Source organism: Rhinolophus sinicus, chromosome 10 (assembly GCF_057876585.1).
Source record: "Rhinolophus sinicus isolate RSI-liver-muscle chromosome 10, RSI-T2T, whole genome shotgun sequence".
Classification (NCBI taxonomy): domain Eukaryota; kingdom Metazoa; phylum Chordata; class Mammalia; order Chiroptera; family Rhinolophidae; genus Rhinolophus; species Rhinolophus sinicus.
This window is the reverse complement of record NC_142510.1, coordinates 14,842,567-14,867,644: the sequence shown is the minus strand read 5'-3', so window position 1 is coordinate 14,867,644 and position 25,078 is coordinate 14,842,567. Positions and strand designations below refer to the sequence as shown.

Here is a 25,078-nt window from a genome sequence, read left to right as displayed (position 1 = left end):
TCTTTCCTTGCGAGGCACAAAATGCCAACAACTGTTCTGTCAACAAGAGACACTGCAGATGGCTCGGGGGAAGTGGATTACATTGGACCATTGCCATTAGTCCTGGGGAGCTCCAAATGGGTTCTAACAGGAATAGGCACTTCACTCCAGACTGGGTTTTGCGTCCCTAGTAGCAGATACAAACATTCAAAATACTATCAAAGGATTGGAATGGAAAAGACTGAACCAGTGTGTACCACCATGTTACATTTCTTCGGACCAAGGGATGCACTTTACAGCCAGTAATATCCCATAATGGGCAGAGAGGTGTCCTCCTCAGTACAGGTTTGATAGAAAATCGAAATGGGCAATTAAAACATTGATTGGTTGTCTAAAACAGCAAGAAATAAAGGCATGAAGTGCTGGCTTACACGCCGTCTTGAGTGTGTGCTCACATTCAACATGGGGGAGTTTAGGGATCTGGGGAAGGGGTGGGGGAAGATGCTGGTGTGAATAGTTCTTCCCCACATCATTGCAGCTTTCTTTTTTCCTACCTGATGCAGTGGTCCCAGGACCAGGGCTGCAACTGTGGGTGCCAGAAGGAAGGAGGATTCTTGAGCAAGAAACTAAAACTATACTAAATCTTATGTCAGGATTCCTGAGGACCTGATGGGGGTGAGTTGTGCCTTCACCCCATCAGGCAGAGTTCCGGCTGACAGCGGATGGGTTGTGTTGCCTAGTGGTTGGGACAGCCCAGATGTGTTGTACCCGTGTCACCCTGGGTGAGTGGGGGTGCCCTGGGGGGGGAGGCACTTGCTAGATTAGCGTCGCTGCCTGCAATCTAGACTGAACCTAATGTTCAGTGGCTGAACCTGACGTCTCTTCCAAGGGTGGAAAAATCTGGGTGAAGATAAATGACAAATGGAGAAAAGGAGACATAACAGCAGAGGGCAAAGGGATGAATAACTGGGTTGTGCAGCAAGGGAAATCCAACTTTTCTTTGTACCTCAAGAGAGACTGAGCATGAGATGATACTGTCTCTTAGCTCGATTATACCAGATGCCTGAGAGGGTGGAGTCATGGGTTCGCCAACACCACCCAGGCTGTTGGAACCTGACAGCGTTGAATGGCAGCCTGCCAACCAAGTGACATCACCCGGGAGACATTTACATATATGATGCTGGAATGGATAGTTATTAATGACTGAATGAGCTTCTAGTAACATGCCAGTATCTTTTCACTTATGTGATTGTTTTGCTACGAGGGATCAAGGTCTAAGACCAGGGGTGGGCTACAGTATTGTGATTTATAAGATACTGGGTCTTCACCCACAGTTCCTGGGTCTCAGCTCCCCAAACCCTTGGAGTTTCCTACATGGACCTTGTTAGGTTAATGAGGTGACTTTTGGAAATACCTAAGGATGAGAGCTGGGTGTCCATGGAGCTAACCAGGTGATTAGAGAATTGGACTTTCCGTGTCCCCCCTCCATACATGCACCCCACATGCACCTCAGGGAGGGGAAAGAGGCGGAAGGTTGAATGAGGCACCAATGGCCAATGACTCAGTCAATTGTGACTCTAATAAAGCCTCCATAAAAACCAGGGAGGACAGCGTGTTGGTCCTTTGTGGGGGAGAACTTTCACATTGGTGAACATGTGGAAATGCGGGGAGAGTGGCACACCTGGATGGGGCATGGGGACCCTGTTCCCTTTCCCCCTGCCTTGCCCCATGCATCTCTTCTGGTTGTTCTGAGTCATTCTTTAATAAACCTGTGGTCTAGTAAGTAACATGTTTCTCTGATTCTTCTGAGCTGTCTAGCAAATGAATCGAACCCGAGGAGGGGGTTGTGGGAATCTGACTTACAGCCAGTTGGTCAGAAGCTCAGGTAACAACCTTGGCTTCCGCCTGACATACTGAGTTGACAGGGGTAGTTGAAACCTCCAATTGGTGGCCAGTTGGTTAGAAGCACAGGTAGCATTTTCTCAATCCGTTGAGATTTTGCTCCCCGGCAATTATCGTCAGTTTGGCTCAAATTCATAAGTTTTTTAAGAAAAAAAAAGCACAGGTAACAACCTGGGCTTGTGGCTGGAGTCTGAAGTGTGTTGGGGGCAGTCTTATAAGACTGAACCCTGGGGTGGCCGGATGGCTCAGTTGGTTAGGGTGCGGGTTCTGAACAATAAGGTTGCCGGTTCAATTCCTGCATGGGATGATGGGCTGCGCCCCCTACAACTAAAGATTGAAAATGGCGACTGGACTTGGAGCTGAGCTGCACCCTCCACAACTAGATTGAAGGTCAATGACTTGAAGCTGATGGGCTCTGGAGAAACACACTGTTCCCCAATATTCCCCAATAAAAAACAAACAAAAAAAAAAGACTGAACTTTTAACCTGTGGAATCTGATGCTGTCTCCAGGTAGATAGTGTCAGAATTGAGCTGAATTCTTAGACACCCTGCTGGCATCTGAGAATGCATGTGTGTGAAATCCTCCACCCCCACTTTGAAACTGGGTCTGGGCACCCGAGTTCAAACCTGGAAGAAGTACTGAGAATCAAGACTTAGCCTAGAAAACTGGAAGCTAGAAGTTCCTTCAAATTTCTGAGGGAATATGATTTCCATCCACACATTCTGGAGACCTTCCGTCCAGCACAGAGCTTATCAAAAGGACAAATTTAGCTCCCGTGTCCCCATTTGCATGGTGCTTGTGCAGAGGCTTACAAAGTGGATGTCCAGATTAGGGCAGGAGGCCACCAGCTCCCAGAGGATGGTCTCCAAAGTAAATAGGGAACTGATGGCAGGTGACTTCGTGTGCTTGAAAATCGGAAAAGTTATTGCAAGGAGCTTGACATATCTCTTGGAACATTTGAGGGAAAATAGCAAAATAAGTACATTAAAAAAACAAGCAAAAAAATGACAACTATCAATGAGATAGGAAATGTAATCATATAATCAGTAAACTATTTGGCTCAACAGAGAACAATATTTACAAGGCAGTGATAGAAACACTGGCTAGTGATTTAACCAAAATTAGGATAAAGTGATTGTCATGCAGAGTGTCATGCGGGGTCTCTGGTCCCGCTCCCCACATAAGAACGCTCCCCAAATAAGAACGCAGGATATGGTGAGGCCAAAAAGGAACACCCACTGAGCCATAGATAGGGGAGTCATACCAGTATATTCTCGCTGGCGGCCGGGCAAGGCACAGGAAGTAGGATCCACACAATCCGCAATCTGCCATCCACTTCTCTGCCTGCCAACCAACCTCACTTGCTAACTGCAATCCGCGCTTGTTAGCTTAGCCACGGCAGTTATATCAGTGGTTAATGGCTAACTGGTAACAGCTGATGGCCAACTAGTGACAGCTGATGACCATCTACTACCTGAGCCAGCACCTTTCCACGTGAGGCCGAGGGCCTGGAAACTGCTCTCTGGGACTCTGTCCCCACAGAGTGTCATTGGCATCTACTAATGCATTACTTCCGTATTTGCTGCTATAAAAAAATTGCCACACACTTTGTGGCTTAAAACAACACAAACTTATCTTACAGTTTGGGAATTCAGAAGTTGAAAATAGGTCTCTGATAAAAAAAATCAAGGTGCAGGTGGGCTGCATTTCTTCTGGAGGCTCCAGGGCAAAAGCCACTTCTAGAGGCGCCTGCGTTCTATGGCTCATGGCCCCTCCACCCTGTCCCTCGTCACCTCTGACAGCCTGTCTCCTCAACACGGAAGAGCCCTTCTGACTACATTGGGCCCTCCTGGGTAATTCAGGATGATCTGCTTATATTAAGGTCAGCTGATTCGCACCCTTAAGTTCATCTGCAACGTTAGTTTCCCCTTACCGTGTAAAGTGAATATTCAGGCTCCAGAGATTATGGTGTAGACATCTTTGGGGAGGGGTTATTCTACCTACACAAGTGAGTAAAGGTCACAGAGGCTCCTAAACATCCTGCAGTGCACGGGACAGCCCCACAGATGTCAATAGAGGTGATAGATGGCACTTCTGGCTAGGAGGGGACAAAAGGGAACCTGCTGGGTAGCTGAAATCTCTTCATCTGGATTGTAGACACACAGGTATATATAAACATACAATTGTTAAGCTATGCACACTTTACTCAAAAGTATGGTACGCCTTTCAAAGACGACCAATTTTTAGAAAAGTTTGTGGTTTTAAAATGAAGTAAATACTAGAAACAGGTGGAGGAGTTGGAAGCAGTTGTCCCCGGAGAGCAGGACTGGAATGGGAAAGGGTGACACAGGGACAGCTTTATTTTTTTCCCTTATGCTAGCATGTGATATATAATTTCTTTAAATGACAAAATGAAGAGATTTGCTCATTTGCTGTCATTAGGATAGAGTCCACGTTGGGGACCAGGCTCTATGCCTGGGGTTGGGGGCACAGTAGTGAGCAGATGTGGTCCCAGCCCGTGGAGGGCTTGATTTGGTGTCCGGGGAAGGTGGTGTGCAAACAGTCTGAAGCCATGATCAGTCACTGTCTGGGAGGGGGCTGTTGTGGGGGTGAAAGGAGAGGTGAGCCCCCGAAAGGAGAGTTTGCTCTCATGGGCTATTAGCAACATCACCTCCTGCCATGGAACTTTGGCTCCAGACCTCCAGTGGGGATAGGGTGGGCAGAGGCCTTGTCACGGGGCCCCTGGGCTCCTGGCTGGACAAGGCACTAAGCCCCTCTTCTGCACCCCAAATTAGGAGCCCCCAGGGACCATCAAGCTATTTTGTGCATTGTTCCCCTAACCCAGCCCTGGACTCCCCCCACATGCCTTCTGCTCCCCTCATCTGACAGGCACCCCTCACTCCTCTGTCCTCGTGTGGCTTTTATGCTTTATCTGCACCCTGACATTTTTGTTCCCTAGGGTGTACAGCCATAAAGAAACCAGAGATATCGTTGGTATTTAAATTTCAGACACTGAATGTATCATTGTGCAGGGTATTTCCTTTGTTCAACACTGCGTTTTGGAGATTTATCCGTGCTATTGATGGCTCTCTTCAATTTTGTAACTGTCACAGAGGCCTCCATTACAGCATAGATTATAACGGATCACTTTTCATGTTGATGACGCTCTCCCAGCAGAAGCTCCCCCGGGCTGCCTCCATGGGGCGCCCTAGACCCTCCCAGGCGGGGCTGCATTCCCCGGGAAGGGGGCACCGCGGCCCCTAAAGAGGGAGGAGGCGGCAGCGCCAGGGGACCCGGCAGCCTGCGTCATGTCACGCCGCCCGCCCACCGCGCACTCCAGCAGGCTCTCCAAGCCAAGGGACCCCAGGGGAACGCGGTGGAAGCAGCTTTCTACGGTCCTTCAGGACCCGCCTGGCATGGAGGCGGCTCCCTCTGCGCCCCACTCCACACCCGTCCCTGCTCCGTCACCCCTCCATCAAAGTGTTTTCACTGGCAGTTCAGGGGGGCTGGGCAGCCTCTGGAACAACAACGGCAATAAATGGTATCCACAACCATTTACTGAGCACCTATTGTGTACCAGGCACGGTGCCAAGCCCCACACCTGCATTATTAATGTTCACAGCACCCTGATGGGGTGCTTACTGTCATCCCGTTTACAAACGAGGGACCTGAGACAGGAGAGGTTGAGGCACTTACCCCTCCCCCCACTCCACCCCACCACCAACCAGCTGGGTTCCAGGGCCTTTGAAAGGAGGGCTGCTGCTTCTAAACATCCAGGGGACCACCAGAACCTACTAGGGCCCCTCATGCCTCAGAAGCAGGTGCCATCTTCTACACACACACCCCTCCCTCTCAACTTGGAGACCAAGAGGAAGGACAGGCCCAGACTGTTCCCCCAGCCCCAGAATCACCCCTTCCTTTTTATTGAAGAGACAGGCAGAGGGCAAGGGGAGGTTTCCATGGAGACCTTGCAGCTGGGGCCCCAAACTGGAACTCTTGGGCTGGGGGTCTAGGTTGGACCACACTCCTCGCACTGCTTGCCCAACAGGTGATTCGGAACAAGTCCATTTCCCCTGGTTCCTCATTGGTAAATGGAATCAACAATTGTCCCACCTCGTAGCATTGTTTAGAGGTCAAAATAAGGTGTTTCAGGATCCCTGGTGTCTGAAATCTAGACGGTGCCCCAGGAGTGGTGTTTCCTGGTGAGGTCTGAGTATTTTGAGGGTTGCGTCTTCCCTGGGCTGGGACTCAGGCAAGAATGGGTCAGGCAGGCCCTGCCCTCCGGGAGGGGGTTGTTAAGCCCAGACAGGCACAGAGGAATACTCTGGGGGACTATTCAGCTGAGGGCCATTTAAGCAGGAACCTGAAGGATGAGTAGGAGTTTTCCAGGTTGAGAAAGACGGCAACGACATTCCAGGCACAGAACACAGAGGTGGGCACAATCATGGTTTTCTGGGTGAGGTAAAAATGAAAACCAAAACAACAACAACAACAAAAAAAACCACTGGCCAGAGGAAGTGGTCTTAGGGGGACCATGACCCCCACCACCACCCCCGAGAGGAGGCTAGAGGTTGCTAGGGCCTTATCCTGCCCAGGCCAGGGCTGGGGGTATGAGGAGGGGCTGACTCTTTTCTGGAAGCTTTGCGGAACCACTAACCATCTTACCGAGGGCTTCATTGTGGCCAAACGTTGTTGCAAGCGTCCATCTGGCTTCAGCTGGGAAATAGGTTTGTGGGCAGAAGCTGGGGTGGGGGAGAAGAGGAAAGGGCGTGGGGACAGGTTTGAGAGATTTTAGATGAGGACAAGGGGCAGGCCCCCAAGGAGGGGATGGATACACAGAGGGGACCTGCATGGTGCAGGGGACCCCCCAAATCAGCTCTGCTTCACTCCATCAGCGCTCTGCCAGCCTCCCTGTCTTCGCCCGGTGCTGTACCTGTAAGAGCTCCGGCTCCGAGGCATTTCTTTGCCCCTGTCCCGCCCCCACCCCCATCCCCCAGTCCCTGTGCCCTGGTAGTTCCTCTCCTTGGGGAGAGGAAGAGCGCCCCCAGGGGAGCATCAAAATGAGTTCTAGCTAAAGGCCCACTCAGCTAAGGTACTCCAGTAACCCACGTCCCTGACGCAGTAGCCCGGGCTCCTCTTATCCCTCCATCCCTCCCCTTACCCTTGGGAGCAGAGAGGCTACCGCGGGGGTGAGCAGGGGCGGGGCCACTGAGCTGTTATAGTCGGACCCACCGGGGATCAACTCCTCGCCGGCAGGTTCCTGCGCTCCCGCTCCCAGACCCCGCTGAGCCCGCTCCTGACCCTCCCTACCAGGTGGCCATCGACATGAACACCCTGGCACGGGGCACAGGAGTGCGGGGCGCCCCTGCGAGCCGGCCGCTGCTCGCACTGCTGCTGCTTCTGCTGTTGCCGCTGCCCGCAGGCGCCTGGTACAAGCACGTGGCGAGTCCCCGCTACCACACCGTGGGCCGCGCCGCGGGCCTGCTCATGGGGCTTCGCCGCTCGCCCTACGTGTGGCGCCGCGCGCTGAGCCCCACTGCGGGGCCCCTTGCCTGGGATACCCTGGGCGCGGCCCCCAAGGGGCTCTCTTCCAGAGACACCCTTTCCTCGGGGCCCGCCGCCCGTGAGGCGCTACTGCCTCCCTCCCGGGTTCAGGAGCTGTGGGAGGTGCGACACAGCGGCTCCCGCGCAGGGCTCCCCGTCCGCGCGCCCCGCAGCCCGCTTGCCCCGGAGCCCGCGCCTGAACCTGAGCCGTGGCTGGGCGACGGTTCCTGGACCTCAGCGGAGCAGACCAGGTACGTGGGGAGAGGAAGTGGGGACGGGATGGCAGCGGGCTCGCGGGCCTCTGGAGATCTGAGCCCGGAGCGCACGTCCCCGTGCCCACCCAGCACCCGCCACTCTTTTCAGACCCGACTCCGCGCGGAAAAAAGACTTCCTTGGAGCACGGTGTATCCTTCCAGCCTGGGGAGGGTTGGTAGTGGAGGGCGCACAGCAGCCTTCTCCCCACGGTCTTGCTCTGTTCTTTCTAGAGCCTTCGGAGAGTCTCTCGCTCAGCCGTGATTCGCGCAGCGAACCGCCTTCCCGGGCCCTCGCCTCGCTCCGCGGCCGGCCACACCTCACCCTCTGCCCGTGGCGCCACTGCGCCTGACCCCGGCGAAGTCGCTTCGGCCTCCAGGGCGCACAGCTCTTGTCAGGCCGGTCCGTCTGGTCAATAAAACCTGTCTGGTTCCTATGCCCCCAGTGTGATGTGTACTTTGCCATCTAGCTTTGGGGCGCAAACAGCCACGCCCCTGCCCTAGCAGAAGGGGGGCAGAGGCAGAGACACTGCCCAGCCCTGGGTTCCCTTCTCCCTTTTCTGCCAACGCCGCCCCTCCTGTTTGGAGGTGGGGGTCATCAGACCAGGTCCCTGGGTCCCCCAGGAGGGGAGAGGTCTGCCCCAGGCAGGAATAAGTGAGACCCGGGGTCCTACTACCATCTACCAAGGTTGCAGGAGGAAAGCAGGAGCTTATACCTCACCCGCTGAGCAGGAGCCCCCACCCCCAGCCTCCTGGGAGCCCCACATGGTGCCCCCTCACTCTGCCCTCTGGCCAGGTTGGGGAGATTGTCCTCCCCAAGGAAGTAGGACCTCCAGACCTGGCAGCCCACCCAAACTTTCCCCAATCTCCCAGCATTCATTTCAAACCTGGATCTCCTAGGAACCCCTCCCTGCCCTTAGCTGAAGGCTTCTGGTGAGGAAGTGGGAACCCTCTGTCCCTTTCTTCATGGCCATACTCTCCCCCTAGGGAAGAAGAGCCCTTCCACCAGAGTCCCCTTGCCTCCTCGGGGATCCCTCCACCTCTTATCCCTCGCTCTGTATTTCTGGTTATTGGCTCCAGCCCCCCACGTAAAGTGCTCTGCCATCTTGACTAACAAAGAACTCCCTCTACCTGGGCCGCCTTCCTGCTCCCCCCACACAAGTGTCTGGACCCCTCCACCCTCCTGCTCCCTCCTGCTCCCTTTTCAGTGTGGGCTCGGACTCCCACAACTGTCCTGGCCCTTGAAGAGCCTGGGCACTGTGCTCTGATGCTGTGTGCCCGTGGAGCCCTCTTTGGGCCATGTGGCAAGGTCTTCCCTTGGGACACGCAGCACAGACTGGAGGAGGGGTCTCATGTCTGCCCAGCTGTCTGGCTTCAGATGCCCACGTGTATCCAGCCCCCACATTCCCCCTCTGGCCTCTGGAAGCCCTCATCTCTCCTTACTGGAGATTCTATCTCATCTCCTGGGGGCATCCTTCTCCCAGTCGGTTCCCTAATGTGGATGCTCTTTTTTTACTCCATTCTCCCAATTCTTACCCTGAATTTATTTACCCTGATTCCACCCAGTTTTTTCCCCCCCAGGATCTGAACTGGGGCAAGAGATGGCCCCAGACTCCTCAGGTGAAACTCATTCTCCCGCTCTGAGCCCACAGCTGCCCCTGCTACACCCCGAATTTGGCCTTTCAAAACATGGGTGTCCTGGGGGTGGCCAGTTAGCTCAGTTGGTCAGAGTGCAGGTCTGTTTAACAAGGTTGCTGGTTCGATCCCCACATGGGCCACTGTGAGCTGTGCCCCCACAACTAGATTGAAACAACTACTTGACTTGGAGCTGATGGGTCCTGGAAAAACACCCTTAAAATAAATAAAAGTTTAAAACAAACAAACAAACACGGGTGTCCTGACCTTATCACCCTCCCCCCTACACACTAAAAAGGGCTTCCCACTGTTGGTGGAACTAAATCTGTGCTCTGGGTCTGGGCCACAGGGCTGGACCTATGCCGCACTCTCATTGCTCCCTCCCCACCGCACATAGCCTGCAGACACTGCATTCCAGAACAGCTCTATGGTCCACCCTGAAGGACTCCAGGGTTCCAGGCCGGGTTAATTGCCCCTCCTTGGGGCTGCCCCAACCCTGGGCCTCCCCTTGCCAAGGTACACAAATCCCTGTTTCTACGGGTCAAGATGTTTCTCTAGTGCTCACCAGCGCTTGGCGCCAAGTGGTCCACAAATATTTGTCCACAAGTGCTGGAATACTTGGTGAGGGGCCAGATTTCATGTTGCCTGCAGGTACCCCAGTTCAGAGAGGTTGGTGCTAGGTCCAAGATGACGGAGCATAGCTGATTAGGGGCTATGCAGAGGCTCGGCTTCTCTGCCTACCACCCTTATGGCCCCCCTATGTCTCTGTAGGGCAAGCAGCCTTAGGACGCCAGCCGCATCCCAATTCCCATCTGGAAGGGCAAGACCCAGTCCGAGCCGCAGGGGCGGGGCCTGGGGCAGCCCCTCGGACCATGCAATCTCAGCCAGAGCCCGCAAGGGGCGCTGCGCCGCTGCACTTCTGGGCTATAGCCCCGCTCCGCGCCTCTCGCGATGGGAGGGGTTGGGTGGCGGGTGGGCGGGGCACAGCCGCCCCGGGCGTCTTGGGCTAGTTTCCTGCGCGTCTTCCCTCTTTGGTCCTGCCGTTTCTCCTCTTCTCTGTCACTCTCGTCTCCGGGTCTCGTTCTCATCTCTTCCCGTCGCCCTGGTCCTGCCTGCTCCCATTTCGGGCTCGGAAGTGAGGCCTGGTGTCTGAGAGAGGAGGCCCTAAACGAGGCCTGGTCATCCCGCGGGGCCATTAATGCCCATTAGGGAGGCGGTGCCAGCCGAAGAAGCTCTGGGCCATTAGCCGGGCGTCAGACTAATGGCTCCACCCCCCAGACAGGCCGGAGCCCTTCCTCTGACTGTGACCAAGCCTCTGCCCACCGCCACACCCCAAGTCCCCTCCCAGGCTCAGGCTCCGCCCTTCGCTGGGGGCCTTGTAGCAGTGAGCTGGGCTCAAAGCTCAGAGGAAAGTCCCCTCCTTACCCCAGGAGGACCATCTGGCAGACCAGGGGTGTAGAGCACTCACAAAGTCTGCATAGCAAGATGGCAGGAGTGGGTGAGGGAGTGGGCGGTGGGTTATCACCCAGACCACCTCTGATCTGACATCCTGCTGGCCTCAAGGCTCACTTCCCCTACCCCTTCCCCAGGGACCCCAAACAGTTCACAGCTCCTGGACACCTTTTAGCCCAGACTTCTGGGCCTCTGCCTTAGCCTCTGTGTCTTTCACTTCCATCACAGCACCTGAGGCCCGAGGCTGGAGGGAACGGCAGGGGAGAGTTTGCCTGAGAGCTTCCTCATGGCTGTTCCTCCAGGTCCTCCACACTGACTCTGCTCCCTCTTACTCATTCCTGCTCCCCCTTTGTAATTTTTACTTGCAGTTCTTCCCTGGACCGTTATTCTGTTGCTGTTACCCACCTTCTCTGTTACCCACCTCCTTTGTTACTGTTATCTTCCTGGGTACTTTCCAGGCTTTGGGGCCTCCTTTGTTATTCTGGGATGCAATGTTCTTCCTGGCTCCTGGCTGTGACCACATGCCGTTACCCCTCCCTCCAGCTGTGTTCTGTTCCCATCCATCTTCACTCACAGGCTGAGTCCTGGGCTGTGGAAGGCGAAAGGGCCCAAGACTGATTAGTGGTTGTCCTATGGATGGGGAGGTAGATTCCAAGCCTTCTGACCCAGGGGACTAGGGGCCTCTACCTTCTCTGGTGATTTCCCATCCAGCCAGTTCCCTCAACTCTGGTGTGGCCCCAAAGCTACAGTTTGGCAGGTCCTGGCTGGTCCTGTTTGCTATATGGTAATCCCTTGGGGTGGTATATGGTGGACCTCCCAGCCCACACCCATCCTCACAGCCTCCCGGGGCAGAAGCACCAGGCTGGGCCCAGGGAGGCCAGTCGCAGGCCAGACAGGCAGCCTCTGGACAGGCAGACAGATGGAGGTGGCCAGCCATATGGGCGTCTATGGCAGCATCAGTCAGGAACTCAGAGGTGGGGGTGGGGGAGCAGCCATGCAGCTTTGGCCTAAGTGGCTTTTAGGGGCAGCAGTTGGGGTGTGGATACCCAAGGGGCTGGGGCCCAGGAGGCTGCCCAGAGGCGGGCCTTGTGCTTGGGCGGGGGTTGGGAGCCCAGCCTGAGGGCACTGGAGAGGGGAGAAGTAGCAGCAAGGACTGGGCCTGATTTGAGCCTACTTCTGCCCTCATGGGGAACTGTCTGGGCTGGCTGTGCCTGACCCCCAGGCACCAGGTATGTGTAGGGGGCAGGGCAGGGCTGGGGAGGGGCAGACTGAGGGGAAGCCTGCAGCCGATTGTCTTCTGTATCTGAGGCTGTGAGGACTGTGGACTTAGAATCTCAGCCCTGGGCCCAAGAGGAGGTGGGAGCCTCACCTTGGTCTCTTCCCTCTCCAAACCTTGGTCCCTTGATCTGTAAAATGGCCTGAGGCCCCTAGGGTTGTTCCAGGTAAAATGCTCTCAGAGGCAAGACAAAGCATAAATGATTCTTCATTGTGATTACTGTCCAGTTGGGGGAAGAGGGCACTCATCCTGGGAGGGGGTAGAGGTTAGGGGAGGGAGGTAGAGCTAAGAAAGGGGGAGGAAGAAGGGAGGGGAGGGCTCTGGGTGGAGGATCCAACAGGTTCCTGCTCAAGGAAACACCTCCTGTGAGTGCTGACCACAGGCCAGAGCTCAGAGGCCAAAGTCCTCAGCACATTTCATCCCAGGTCAGGAGTAGGGTAGCAAAGACCCTCTTGTCCCAGCCAGACAAGAGCATTTCCTTCCCCCATCCTTTTTGTCACCTACCAGGTCTAGGATGAGCAGGGTCATAAGTGAGGGGCCTTGGCATAGGGAGGGAATGATGGGGGGATGTTTAATGGACATGCACAGCACAGATCAGCACAAACACGCCTGGGGAGGGCCAGGGAGTCGCCCAGTCACTGACCTCCAGTACATAAGTAGGAGCTGCTGCCATGTCACTTGCAAACCCCTCTTTTTGCCTCTGGGACCATCCTGGGACTCTGCTGGGCCAGGGCATCAATGAGTGCAGGAAGGATCCAGATATAAGGACGGTGTGATGGTGGTGGTGGTGACGGTGGTGGCGGTGGCAGTGTAGCTTCCCAAGGAGGATGGGCAGAACTGTGGCCCTCGTTGTTACCCTCTGTCTCCAGTGTGTGTGTGGGGGGTCCTTGGGCTCTAGAACACTTTCTCCATCACTCTCCCTCTTTAAAAGCCTATCTCCAGTGTAGAGTCCTGTATGCAGTAGGTGGTTAATAAATGTTCCTGGAATAGAAGGCAAAGGCGCTGGAGCCAAGGAGGCTGCGGAGAGTGAGGGCGAGACAGAGAGGTTCCGGTGATTCGGGGTACCCTGTCCCCAGAGCCTTCCCCCGACTCCCCCTGGGCTTGCAGGGCGCCGGGACAGGGGAAGGCCAGGATGGCTTGGACTCAAGGCGGGGGCGGCGGGGCACTGAGGGGGCGGGGAAGGGGCGGCGCGGGGGCGGTGCCGCAGCCGGAGCTCCGGTCCGAGCCCGAGGCGACGGGAGCCGAGCCGGAGCCACCGAGGACGCCGCCGGGTCCCCAGCGCCTCCGCAGCCTCCTCCGCGCCGCCCAGCGCTCCTGCCTGCCCCGGACGGCCGTCAGCGCCGTGGCCGGTCCGTGGTCGGCGGGTGGGCAGCCGGCGCCATGGCCGCGCCAGAGCCGCTGCGGCCGCGCCTGTGCCACCTGGTGCGCGGCGAGCAGGGCTACGGCTTCCACCTGCACGGCGAGAAGGGCCGCCGCGGGCAGTTCATCCGGCGCGTGGAGCCGGGCTCCCCAGCCGAGGCGGCCGCGCTGCGCGCTGGAGACCGCCTGGTCGAGGTCAACGGCGTCAACGTGGAGGGCGAGACGCACCACCAGGTGGGTGCCTGCGCCCCGCTGGGGCCCGCCGGACGCCCTCCCCGGGAGCGCGACCCTGTCCCGCGCGCGCGGGGTGGCGCCAACGACCACCCCGTCCGGCGCTGCCTGAGCCCAGGCCTCAGCTCTCTGTTGGAGGCCAGGAGGGGGGTCGCACCAGGGCCTGCGTGCCTCTCCCTCCGGGTGGTGGGGAACATAGCCACGGAGGCAGGGACCGCCAGCCTTTTCCCTAGCCTCCCCCACTCCTCAGGAAGCTCGGTCCTGCACCGCGCAGGGGGAGATCCTGGAAGGGAGGGGCCCGCACTGCGGCTCCTTAGCTTGGCTCAGGCTCTTGCACTTTAGGCTTGTTCTGGCCTCAGTGTGCCAAGTGTGAAGGTGTGGGGCACCTTGGCGGGGGGCTCTCCATGCAAGGGAAGACCCTGGGTGCTTTTCTATGTGTGTACACACGCGGGTGTGTACAAAACTGGGTATATGTGTGAGTGTGCAGGTCCCTCTGGGGATCACCCATGTGTGCACACATCTGCCTGTGTGTACCTGGAGGGTGTCACAGTAAGAGCACACCTGTGTGTGCCTGCATCAGTGAGTGTGTGTGCTGGACTGTGTGCGTGTGAATATACAGGTCGGCACCCTAGGTTTGTGTGTGTGGACAGATCTGCACACCTGGGTATGTGTATATGAGCTGGGCTGCGTGTGTGTGCATGAGCGCATGCGTGCTGGATGAGTGTGTGTGAGCTGGGTTGTGTGTGTGAAAATATTCATGTCTGCGCACCTGGCTGTGTGTATCCAGGCCTGTGTGTGTCTACCCACCTGGCTGTGTGTAGTCATCAGTGCGTTTTGGCAGCCAGTACACTACTAGTGTGTGCCCTGGCTGATGGTGTCTGGGTCACTGCTGGGAGCAGCGCATTCCTCTCCTTGGAGGTTGCCTGGCCTTGCGGGCATCACCAGCCGCAGCCCCCAGACTCCTACAGCTGAAGATGAGGGCCAGAGGGAGGGCAGGGTCTCCTCTCTACAGGTTCTGACCCCTGGGGGTGTCCATCTCCCACTGGCTGGAGACTCACCTGAGTTGGGTCCAGCCTTTCTCCACTCCTCTGCTTAGGGTCCTCTGTGTCCCCCCAGCGCCTGTGTATCCATGATGTGTTGCTGTGGCCAGCTCTTGGGGCCTAGAGATTAGTGGTTTTTGGCTGGGCCAGGAGCTGACCTCCTGCTCTAACCCTGGGCCCTTGTCTATCTCTGTATCTGTCTGCTGTCCTCTGTCTCCCACCCAGAATGTCAACCTGATAAAACTGTTTGCTGAAGGAGGGTGGGGGTCAGGGCCAGAAGGCTTGGCTTGACAGGCCACAGGGAGGGGCTGGCGGAGCTGGTGCCTGTCCTCTGTTGAACACTCATTGCTCCTCTTGACCCTACTTGTCCCAGGTCTCCGGGTGCTGGTCTAAGAACTTCACACACAGGACCCTGGGGGACCCTCCCACTGCCCCCGCAGGGAGGGTGTGCAGTTATAGCTCCCATCTTAACATGAAAAAACCGATGCTTAGAGATGTTAGGTGACTGGTCTGGGTCCCACAGTCAGGAAGGAGCCGGCTGCTGGGGCCCTGCTGCGGCTCTCAGAGTCACAGGGAGAGGAGGGACAAAGCAGGGCTGCGGGAAGATGGGCCTGATTCAGACCCTCCTCTCTGTGGACAAGTTCTGCCAAGCAGCAGATGGGGACTCCATCTACCCTCCCCAAGGCCTTGGGGTGGGTGTGGGTGTGTTACCCTTCCTACCCCAATGACCAGTGGGCACTTGCTCCTTTTCCCTGCAGGGCACTGTGGCATGCATGCCCCATGGTCACCCACATGTTTTAGATACTTCATAGGCACCTGCATAGACACACAGATGGCCACATGCCACACTTGTCCCACAGGTGGACCTGCTCCTCCCCACCGCCACCTGCTTGGTGTGAATCCTGTTTACGGGGTGCTGTGGGATGCCTGAGTAGGTGCCTTGCCACAGGAACCCAGGGCTTCCCCTCTCTCAGGTCCAGCGGAGTGGGTCCATGGTCTGGATCGAACAGGGGGCTTAGAGGCAGGGGTGTAGATGTCCATGCTCCACCATTGAGAAGGACACAAATGGGCACAGACACACCCAGACTGACACCCAGGGAGACGCCTCTCGCCCTCAAACCGACTAAGACCCTGAAATAGGTGGATGCATGCCTGCACACATGCAAACACGCACGCACACTGACACCCTGAAACCTGAAGCTCAGCCATGTGCCATCGTTGTCACTTCCACACTGGTTGCCTCACCCAGCTGCCCTGCCCCTGCTGGAAAAGACGCTGGGCTGAGGCCCTGGGACCAGCCTGCAGCCCTTGCAGCCTGAGCCCTAGTGTCTGGAGCCCCGGGAGAGGAGCGACTGAGCGGCCAGAGCCCGGGGGTGGGGGGCGGAGCTGGCGGGCCTCTCAGTCCAGTGACCCACCCTTGGTAGGCCAGCTGCCTGCCCACGAGCCCTGCCAGCTTTGGGTGGTGCCATTGTCCATGTGCTGCCCAGAGCGCTGGCCGCTGACCCACCACCACCTGCCTGTCCCAGGTGGTGCAGAGGATCAAGGCTGTGGAAGGGCAGACTCAGCTGCTGGTGGTGGATAAGGAGACAGATGAGGAGCTGCGGCGGCGGCAGCTGACCTGCACCCAGGAGATGGCCCAGCGCGGGCTTCCACCTGCCCACGACCCCTGGGAGCCCAAGCCGGACTGGACACATGCAGGCAGCCTCGGCTCTGAGGCTGGCCAGAAGGTATGGCGCTCTCTGCCCACGGGGACTACCCTCGCCTCTCCCAGAACCACCGTCTCAGCCTGCTGAGAGCAGTCGCCGTTTCTGGTCACCTCTGCATGTCTCCGTTTTAGTCTCTTCGGCCTCTCAGGGCCCTTCTCTGCCCTTGGTGACTACCCTCTTGGCTCTGCTCTTTCTGCTGTCAGCCTGTTCTAAGCTGGTGGGATCATGGCTGTCTGGTCCCTGGCCCTCGGTCCCCTGCCTCTAGCTCTATTCCCCAGGACACTCGTCAGAGCCACCTGACATAAGGAGGGTCACTCTGACAAGCCACCCTCCGGGCCTAGGGACTGAGAAACCTGGGGAGGGGCTGCTGGGACATCTCGGGACTGAGAGTGCCCAGCTCTGTGCTTGTCTCGTGCCTGTCTGTCTGTCTGTGGCTCTGCCTCCGTCTGCCTGTGTAAGGGGACTGCTTGTACTGTGAAGGCCTTGCAGTGGGGGGTAGGGGGCTGGCCCTCCTCTGAGGGCAGTGCAAGTTTGGGGGCATCGGAGGAGACTCTATAAGCTGGGTCCTTATCACAAAGTCTATATGACTTGGGGCACCTCCTGCTTCTCCCTGCCCCGCCTCTAGGCCAGAAGAGCTGGAAAAGAATGGGGTAGGGTTGGGGGGCCTGTTCCACCTCCTTCGATGTAGCTGGGCCTGGGTGGGGGTCCTACCTGGGCAGCACCTGGAGGCCAGGAGAAAGAGCCTGAAGCTGCTTGTTCCTCCCTCCTGGAAGCCCCATATTGTCTCTCCTGTCGTCCCCCAGTTTTTTTGTTTTTTAAAGAAAAACAAATTCCTTTAGGGGATTCAAGCCTAGCGGTTCCCCCAGATCCCAATTTGAGAACTACTGGCCTAGGTCCAGTGGAGGTGTGAGATCTGAAGTTTCGGGGTGTGCAGGGGCCCCTGACATCCGCCTTTTTCCGTGCCTGTGACCTGGACCCTGCAGGACTCATCCTGGGGGAGACTGCATTTCAGGGGGCAAGCCGGCCCCGGCACAGGCCTGTGCTTTTTGTTCTCTGGGGCTCAAGGGCAGAGAGCCACGGGGGTTTCAGGGCCATGGTGCCAAGCCCTGGAGTTTGCACTTGGCCCTGGGGCCACTGAAGGCCGGAGTAGGGGTGTTAGGGTCATATCTGATTTCAGGGGAGTCCTGGGATGGTAGGCTGGCTGGCCCCCTCCCCGGCCTGAGGATTGGAGCCTCCCTCCTTTCTGGACGTCTCATCCCTCCTGCCCCCCCAGGAAGCACCCCTCCCCGTGGGCCTTTGTCCGTTGATTTAGACACAAATGGCTAAGTTTACCTTCCTGTGGAAAAATCTGCCCTCGGGTCTTATCTTCAGGGTGGGGTAGCTGAGGTACCTTGTCCTTGGGTGGGACCTTCCCCCTCTGCTATTTCAGGCTCTGGGGCTGCAGGAAGCCCTGGGAGGGGGCTTCCTCTGGGCATATTTTTAGAGGAACAGAGTGGAGCCCAACTGGTTGGTTTCTCTGTGGTTGGTGTTGGTCTGGGGACAGGGACCCCAGAAAGTCAGGGGGGCCCAGGCGACAGGGTCTCCGTGTCCCTCCCAGCCAGACACCCGCCATTCAGTCAGCTGAGCTCAGAGCGTCAGAAGGAGGCGCTGGGCCTGGCTGACCTCCACAAATTAGGCTTAGCTTCTGTCCACTCACGGGCTGCCAAGGAACCTGGTGACGCTTGCATGCAGGGCTGTGCTCTAAGGGGACAGTAGAAACTGAGGCGGGATGCGTGTGGTTTGCTTTGGGGCATGATGAAGAATCTAGCCCAGTGCCCTTGGGAGGTAAGTGCTGAGATGGAGTCAGGGTGCTGTGGGCCACTTGCATTCTCTCAGCCTCAGTTTCCTCCTGTCCCAGGGCTGGGAGGGGAAGGTGGGGCAGGGGAGGCCACTGATGTGGCCAGCTCCTCCCGTGGGGCTGTGAGGGCCTTGTCAGTGGTGACTCAGCCCTGGGCCAGACTGGGCTGGGCTGGCTGCAGCTGCACTGCAGCTGATCCTGAGAGTGATGGTAGGGGACAGTCCCCAAGTAGAGCAAGGGCTACTAGCGGTGCCAGGGCCATGGGGGTGATGATAGACTCTGGGCCCTCCTCCCCCTCACACCCAGCCTGTGTCCCCACCCTCTGGTTCTGGTGGCCTCTGGGGGCTGAGAGTGAGTGAGATGACAAAGTCCTACAGGGGGTGACTGCTTGGCATAGGACCCAATGCCTACAATAGTGCTTCTGGGGTTTCTTGGTTCCTGCTCCCCCCAAACCCCATGAGCTACTAAGGGACTGTCTTCTATTCTGGGACCAGGGTCCCCTCCCTTGCCTCCCTGTCTTCCCAGCCCTGGGTCCTGGGAGCAGGGCAGGGCCTCCCAGCAGCTTCCTTCCTTTCCTTCTTGGGACGGAAACCTAGCTGGTGGGGGGGCGCCAGGCTGGAGCCTGAGCAGGGGAGGGTGGCTCAGTCACCACCCTGCTCCCCAAAAAATGACTCAATCCCTATGTCCCCACCCGTCCCTGGGGAGCCTGGGATGCAGTGGGAGGTGGATAAATGGGGTGGCAGCCTGAGCTGGCAGGAGAGCGCACGCGACTCCAGCTGGATGCTTGCTGTCTGCCACTTCTGTCCCACCTCCATGGCCCGCTGTGGGAATGCCACACCACCTGCCCCGGCCCCAGGAGCCTCTCTGCGGAGCCCATCCAAGGGGCTTGTAAAGGTTAGGTGGAGTGGGAACAGGGTGGGCAGTGAGGACCCCAGCAGCCAGCTTAGCCCGTGAGCCCCAGGGTCAGGAGAGGGGACTTGGGAACAGGCTGGACCCTGAGCAACAATGGGGCCTTTCTCTGCCAGGGCTGGTGAGTCACCATCTGGGGGGGCACAGCCTGGCTCCCGGGGTACCCCCATGCCAGCTTCTTTGGTCATAGGCAGGGCTGGGAGGCCAGGGCTTGTCCGGCTCTGGGACGGCCCTGCTGGGAGCTGTGGGAGCCGTGGGAGCAGTGGGAGCCAGAGGGCCTGGCTTGGAAGCTACAGGAAGTGTTCTGAGCCAGGGCAGGGAGCAAGGAATGTGAGCAATGCACTGTCCTGCCTGCAGCCCCTCCAGACCCACTGTTGCCGGTTCCCCCTTCCTGGCCTCCCTGCAGGGTCCCTGCATTGTAGCCCTCAGCTTGAGGGTCTAGTGCCAGATCTGGTGCTTTGAGGACCCTGGTCTATTGTAAGGAGAGGATTTAAACTAGACGTTAGGAGAGTAACCTCATGGCTTGTATGTGGTGAGAGGCGGTTGTACTGGGTTGGGGCCGAAATGGCCAGTATGGTTGTGAACCCGGATGTGACTTCAGCCTGGCCTCATGGCCCCGGATAACCCCCTAAATCCTCTTCCCATCTGGGGACCTTGAGAGAACCCGCCCTGGAGGTCACTGTGGAGGGCATGGGAAGAGGCTGCAGGGCCCTATGCCACAGGGCTGTCCTTTCACACGTGTGGGTTGCCGTGTGTGTCTGTGTAGTGTGTTTGTGAGCGTATGTTTGGATGTCTGGTCTCCATGACCATGGGATGTGCCTCTGCCACCTGGGCCCTTATCCACATGCCAGTTGTAGTGATATCACACTTCCAGGTTCCATGGACCGCCCTGGCCCTGGCTCGGTTCCATCCTGGCCAGTTTCTGGGGCCTGTGGTCTGATAGCCTGTACCTGAGAGGTCCCTCAGGGGAGGTGTGAGCCCACCTCAGAGCCGCACACCTGTACCTCCAGGTGTGTGTCTAGGAGAAGGCATGAGTCTGTACAGTGGGGCTCTGGAGAATTTGGGGGTCTTACGCTCTCCAGTTCAGACCATGTTGTCCAGCTGAGACCCTCGGGAACCGACGAGCAGCAGCTCTGTCCCTGGCGTTCCTGGGGTTATGGAGCCAGGTGGTGGCCTGTAGTGGGAGTTCCCAGGGGGTGTCTGGGCAGGCTTGGAGGATCAGGAAAGGGGTCCCAGAGGAGGGGCACATGCTGGCCAGGAAGAGGATGTTTCCGATAGGTGGGAAGGCCCAGAGCTTGGGGCAAGGCACCCGCCCCGCCAGGAAAGACATGCTTGATCCCATAGCCAGGTGGCCACCAACCGGCAGGCCAGAGCATTCGCAGTCAGATCTGGGGCTTGGAACCAGATTGCTGGCCTGGAGGCTGGGGTGGTCCAGGACCCCTTGGAGGGTGGCCTGGGCTATAGGGGGACAGGTGCCCAAGGCCTGAAGTCATGCCCTGAGGGGCGAGGGGCCCTCTGTTCAGTGCCTCCCCCAGCCTCAGCTTAGCCCAGGATCCCTCGGCCACCCAAAGGAAGGTAGAAGGTAAGGGAGGGGCCCAGTGAGCACCCTCACCCTGCACACTCTCACCTGCTCTCGCCCTGGAGCCCCGAGCGTCCTGGGAAACCTGAGCTGCTGCCCGCTCGCTCACTCCGGCCACCGCCATGTTTAATTGAGCACCAGCAGCCGCTGGCCACTCTGCGCCGTGGTCACTACCCCAGGCCCCGGCTGGGTAGGGTCCTGGGGCCTGGCCCCTGCCGGCACGGCTCCCTGGCCCAGAGCCCTACTGCAGGATGCCAGAGGTAAAGCGAGGCAGGACCCTGGGGTGTTGATGGGGGACCCTCAGGGCACCATGGGTCTCCCTGTCCCAGCAGGGAGGGCAGGAGGGCCGGCCCCACCCTCAGCCCTCACTGGGCTCCTGCCCCAGCCAGCTCCCATCCCTGCGTCTCTGGGTTGGGTGGGGGTGGGGATGGGGGCGGCTCCAGTTTGCTCTGGAATGTGAAAGCAAACACAGCAGCACTGCCACTAGCCCTATGGGAGAGAAAACAAAACTGCCCAGGCCCAGAATTCTGCCAGCCCCACACTCAGAGAGGGAGGTGGGGGGGTGGGGGGGCGCTTGCAGGCAGGCCCACGGGGACAGCCATCCGGGGACACCGCAGTGACTGGCACCTCGTCTTGCCTGTTTTCTGGCCTGTGCTCAGTGCTGTCTTTGAGCCTATTGATTTCCCCAACACCCCTGTAAGGCCCCTGGCCCCATCAGAAGTCATTTTTGGGTTTGGAAACCGAGGCTTTGCCCAAGATGCCAAAGCTGGAGCTGTCACGGGCAGTCTACGGGCCCCCAGGGCATGGGCACACAGCGTTTGTCTCTGAGACCTGGGGTTGTCACTGGGCTGGGGCTGATGCCCAGTGTGGGGTTGGAGCTCCCTCCCACCCGCCTCCACTGCTGCGCTGCACACTGAGGGCCAGAGGCCTTGGGGGTGGTGTCAGTGGCCTCTGGAGGTGGGAGATCAGAGCTGGAGCTTGACCCCGAGTCCCGTGTGCCTGCAGGATATCAATGGGCCCCCAAGGGAGCTGCGGCCTAGGCTCTGCCACCTGCGAAAGGGCCCCCAGGGATATGGGTTTAACCTGCACAGTGACAAGTCCCGGCCAGGACAGTACATTCGCTCCGTGGACCCAGGCTCACCCGCCGCCCACTCTGGCCTCCTAGCCCAGGACCGACTCATTGAGGTACTTGTCACCGTGGCTTCAGGATGCCCCATGTGTGTCTGTGCCTGTGTTCCTTATCTGCGTGTCTGTGCCCATGTCACCAGTGTGTGTCTGGGCCCCAGGTCCTCCCTGGGAGGAGGGGAGATGCTGGGAACCTGAGCTGGCATTCCTCTTGCTGCCACGGCTGGTGACAACGTTGATGAATATTTGATGCCACACCTGGCCAGGCAGCTCGGGGGGCTGGTGGGGGCCTGCCCTCAGGCAGTGCTGACCCCGTGTTGCCGGTGCAGGTGAATGGGCAGAACGTGGAGGGGCTGCGCCATGCAGAGGTGGTTGCCAGCATCAAGGCGCGGGAAGACGAGGCCCACCTGTTGGTGGTGGACCCAGAAACAGACGAGTACTTCAAACGGCTTCGGGTCACACCCACGGAGCAGCATGTGGAAGGTGGGCCGCTGCCCTGGGAGGCTGGGGGTGGGATGGAGTGAGGGAGCTGGACAGCCATTGACACATTGTCCCCACAGGTCCACTGCCATCACCAGTCACCAACGGGACCAGCCCTGCCCAGGTGAGAGGGTGGGTGGAAGTGGATAGGGTGGGTCCGGGAAACCGCAGGGGTACCCCTGAGAGTCTCCAGGCCTGAGAGCCCCCCCCGCTGAGATCTCTGTCCTTATATATTTGAGGTTTTGACACCCAATCTGGCCCCATCACTCCCAGCTTTAATGTTCCCTGTGAATCCTATCATGGGTCAGTCACACCCCAGCCCCATGGGGCGGGCAGGCACCTCCAGCCCCAGGGCTGCTGCCCTCACTATTCCCTCTGCCCAGCACTGTCTGGGTACCTGGAGTCATCCTCGGTCCCTTCTCTGGAAGCTGTGCCTGGCTTCACCCCAGGTGACTCGCTTATGTGGGTGATTCGTGCATCAAAACTGCCTTTCCCTGTTGTGAGCCAGCCAGGGCCGGGCCACCTACCTATTCACTGCTAGGTGTGCAGCATCCTGCCTAGGCCGTGCCTAGAGTGTGTTAGAGGCTTGATGCTCACTGCCGAATGAAGGAATAAATGCAGCTCCGGGGTGTGTGTGTGTGTGTGCGCGCACACCAGTGGCTCTTGGGCAGGGCCCCTGAAGCTCTGCCTTGCCCTTGGTTTCCCAGCTCAATGGTGGCTCAGCGTGCTCATCCCGAAGCGATCTGCCTGGCTTCGACAAGAACAATGAGGTAGCTGTGCTCACACATTGGGGGGCCAGAGGCCTTTGGGGTGGGTGTCTGTGGAGCTGTCAACCTGGGCAGTGGGGCCACTGCCTCCAGGAAGCCTGCCTGGGCCCACTGCCTCAGCCCCATCAGGTGGCCTCTGGTGTGAACTCCCCGGGAAGGAACACCTGTCTGGGGGCTTGGGTCTAGGGCTCACTCTGGACACCTGCCCACCCTCAGGATGGCAGCACCTGGAAGCGAGACCCCTTTCAGGAGAGTGGCCTCCACCTGAGCCCCACAGCAGCCGAGGCCAAGGAGAAGGCAAGAGCCACCAGGGTCAACAAGCGGGCGCCACAGATGGACTGGAACCGGAAGCGTGAGATTTTCAGCAACTTCTGAGCCCCTCCCTGCCTGTTTGCTGGACCTTGGGCCTCGCCCCTCAGGCCCAGCCCAGAGCTCCCCAAACCTCGGTGGACTGGAGGGGATGCATCCTCACCCCCAGAAGCAGTGGTGTCCCACCACCACCCAGAAACCAATCCACGCCCCAGTGAGTCCCCGACCTGCCCCCCTACTGGTGGGGGTTGGGGGAGTGTGGCAGCAAGACTGGGGAGAGGGAGCCCCTGATATGAGAGAGAGGGGGGAGAGGTAGCCCCCCCAGATGTGAGAGGCAGCGGTGACCCAGGGGGCCAGGCCTTTGCTTCTCTGCCTGGGCCTGCTGACTTAAAGGAATTTGTGGTTTTGCTTTTTCTCCAAAAAGAGCTCCAGCTCTGCACATGTTTCCACTTAATACCAGAGCCCCCGCCCCCCTAAGGACATGCTCTCTAAATAATTGCAATAAAACAAACCTTTCTCTGCAAACCATTTCCTCCCCACCCCCTCCCCCTCAGCTGCAGCCACCCCTGATAGGAGTCTCAGGGACTTCCTGGGACAGAGTGGGGGAGGGCCTAGGCCGCGTTTCTGGGAGCTTCAGGTGAGGCTAGGGAGGCCAGATGTGGCCCAGGAGCTTTCCCTCACCCCATCTTTGCCCTTTCTGGTGTGTGCCTGTGTGTATGGGTGGGGGGCGGTTCTTTAGGCCAGGCCCCCTGTGGCCCCTCCACACCAGGAGTCTAGATGAAGGGCCTGAGCTCTCTAAGGGGCCAGAGGATGGAGGAACCCCTGCCCCTAAAGAGGGTAGCCTCTGGACAGGCCCCTTGATCCTGTGCCACAGCCCCCAGGCCTGGGGAGTGTGGCTGTGTGCGAACGTCCCCCAGCGGGGACTGCAGGCTTTGGGCTCAGCCACTGCCTGGAGCCCTCCCCCAGAAGACTCTACCAACTCTGTCCTAAATCACACCGATATTGCTGTCTGCCCTGTAAGCCATAGCGCATGCGCGCCCTTGGAATAAACAGGCCTTCCTCAGACCCTTGGCTGCCTCTGTCCTTTCTGAGCCCACAGTTGGGGGGTGGGGGGCTATGGCCCAGGCAGGAAGGCAGCAGCCTGGCAGCTCCTTCCCCAAGTCTCAGCTGCTGGAAACCAGGCCTCCTAAGCTTCCTCTCCCTGAATCCATCCACCTGGCATCCAAGCCCTGCTTCCCTCTTCCCCTGCCTTTGGAGCCCTGCCTTCCTCTCACCCTTTTTGGCACACTCTGCAGCCCTTGCCCACTTCCTCTGCCTCATGAGGCCCAGCTCATTTGCTGGCACCTCCCCTGTGAAGACTTCTGAACCCCCGGTAACCCCTGCTGTGGCACAGCCCTCCCCGACCCGGCATCCCAGCAGGTACACAAAGTTGAGTCCTCCAGCCCTGTGGTGCCCAGGCTGGAGGTGTTCCTTTGGAGGCCAGGTGGCTCTCGAAGCACTGGGGGTGGAGCCTCCTGGCAGAGGCCAGGCTCAGGGTGCACAAGTTCAGGACAGGGGTATTTCCAGGCCCTCAGCCAACTGCTGGGGGAGGGAGGAGGCCCAGGCCTCCAGCATCCCCAGCGGGCTTCCTGGCAGCTGGCTGCAGCTGGCTCCCACGATCCATCTCCTCTGTCAGAACTCCCGCACCCCCCACCC

General features: G+C 58.4%; 2 protein-coding genes across 3 annotated transcripts; both read left to right on the top strand.

The window, feature by feature from the left end:
- Window positions 1-7,086: 7,086 nt before the first annotated feature.
- NPW (neuropeptide W) lies at window positions 7,087-8,118 on the top strand. Its single transcript, XM_074322567.2, has 2 exons — window positions 7,087-7,678; window positions 7,913-8,118. Exons 1-2 carry the CDS (start codon window positions 7,209-7,211, stop codon window positions 7,941-7,943), a joined length of 501 nt encoding a protein of 166 aa, XP_074178668.1. The 5' UTR covers window positions 7,087-7,208; the 3' UTR covers window positions 7,944-8,118.
- Window positions 8,119-13,239: 5,121 nt separating this feature from the next.
- Window positions 13,240-24,448, top strand: NHERF2 (NHERF family PDZ scaffold protein 2). Of its 2 annotated transcripts, XM_019713180.3 has the most exons (7): window positions 13,240-13,634; window positions 16,198-16,398; window positions 21,708-21,887; window positions 22,157-22,310; window positions 22,388-22,431; window positions 23,015-23,077; window positions 23,291-24,448. In XM_019713180.3, exons 1-7 carry the CDS (start codon window positions 13,422-13,424, stop codon window positions 23,447-23,449), a joined length of 1,014 nt encoding a protein of 337 aa, XP_019568739.3. In that variant the 5' UTR covers window positions 13,240-13,421; the 3' UTR covers window positions 23,450-24,448. The 2 variants fall into 2 exon arrangements, with proteins under 2 accessions (XP_019568739.3, XP_019568740.3); XM_019713181.3 differs by lacking the exons at window positions 13,240-13,634; window positions 16,198-16,398 and adding an exon at window positions 18,739-19,108.
- The last annotated feature ends 630 nt before the right edge of the window (window positions 24,449-25,078 follow it).

Coding starts and splice junctions, on each gene's coding strand:
- NHERF2 (XM_019713180.3), top strand. CDS start 13,422: ATGGCCGCGCCAGAGCCGCTGCGGCCGCGCCTGTGCCACCTGGTGCGC. Junction 13,635..16,197: donor AGGGCGAGACGCACCACCAG/GTGGGTGCCTGC, acceptor TGCCTGTCCCAG/GTGGTGCAGAGGATCAAGGC. Junction 16,399..21,707: donor GCTCTGAGGCTGGCCAGAAG/GTATGGCGCTCT, acceptor GTGTGCCTGCAG/GATATCAATGGGCCCCCAAG.
- NPW (XM_074322567.2), top strand. CDS start 7,209: ATGAACACCCTGGCACGGGGCACAGGAGTGCGGGGCGCCCCTGCGAGC. Junction 7,679..7,912: donor ACCTCAGCGGAGCAGACCAG/GTACGTGGGGAG, acceptor TGTTCTTTCTAG/AGCCTTCGGAGAGTCTCTCG.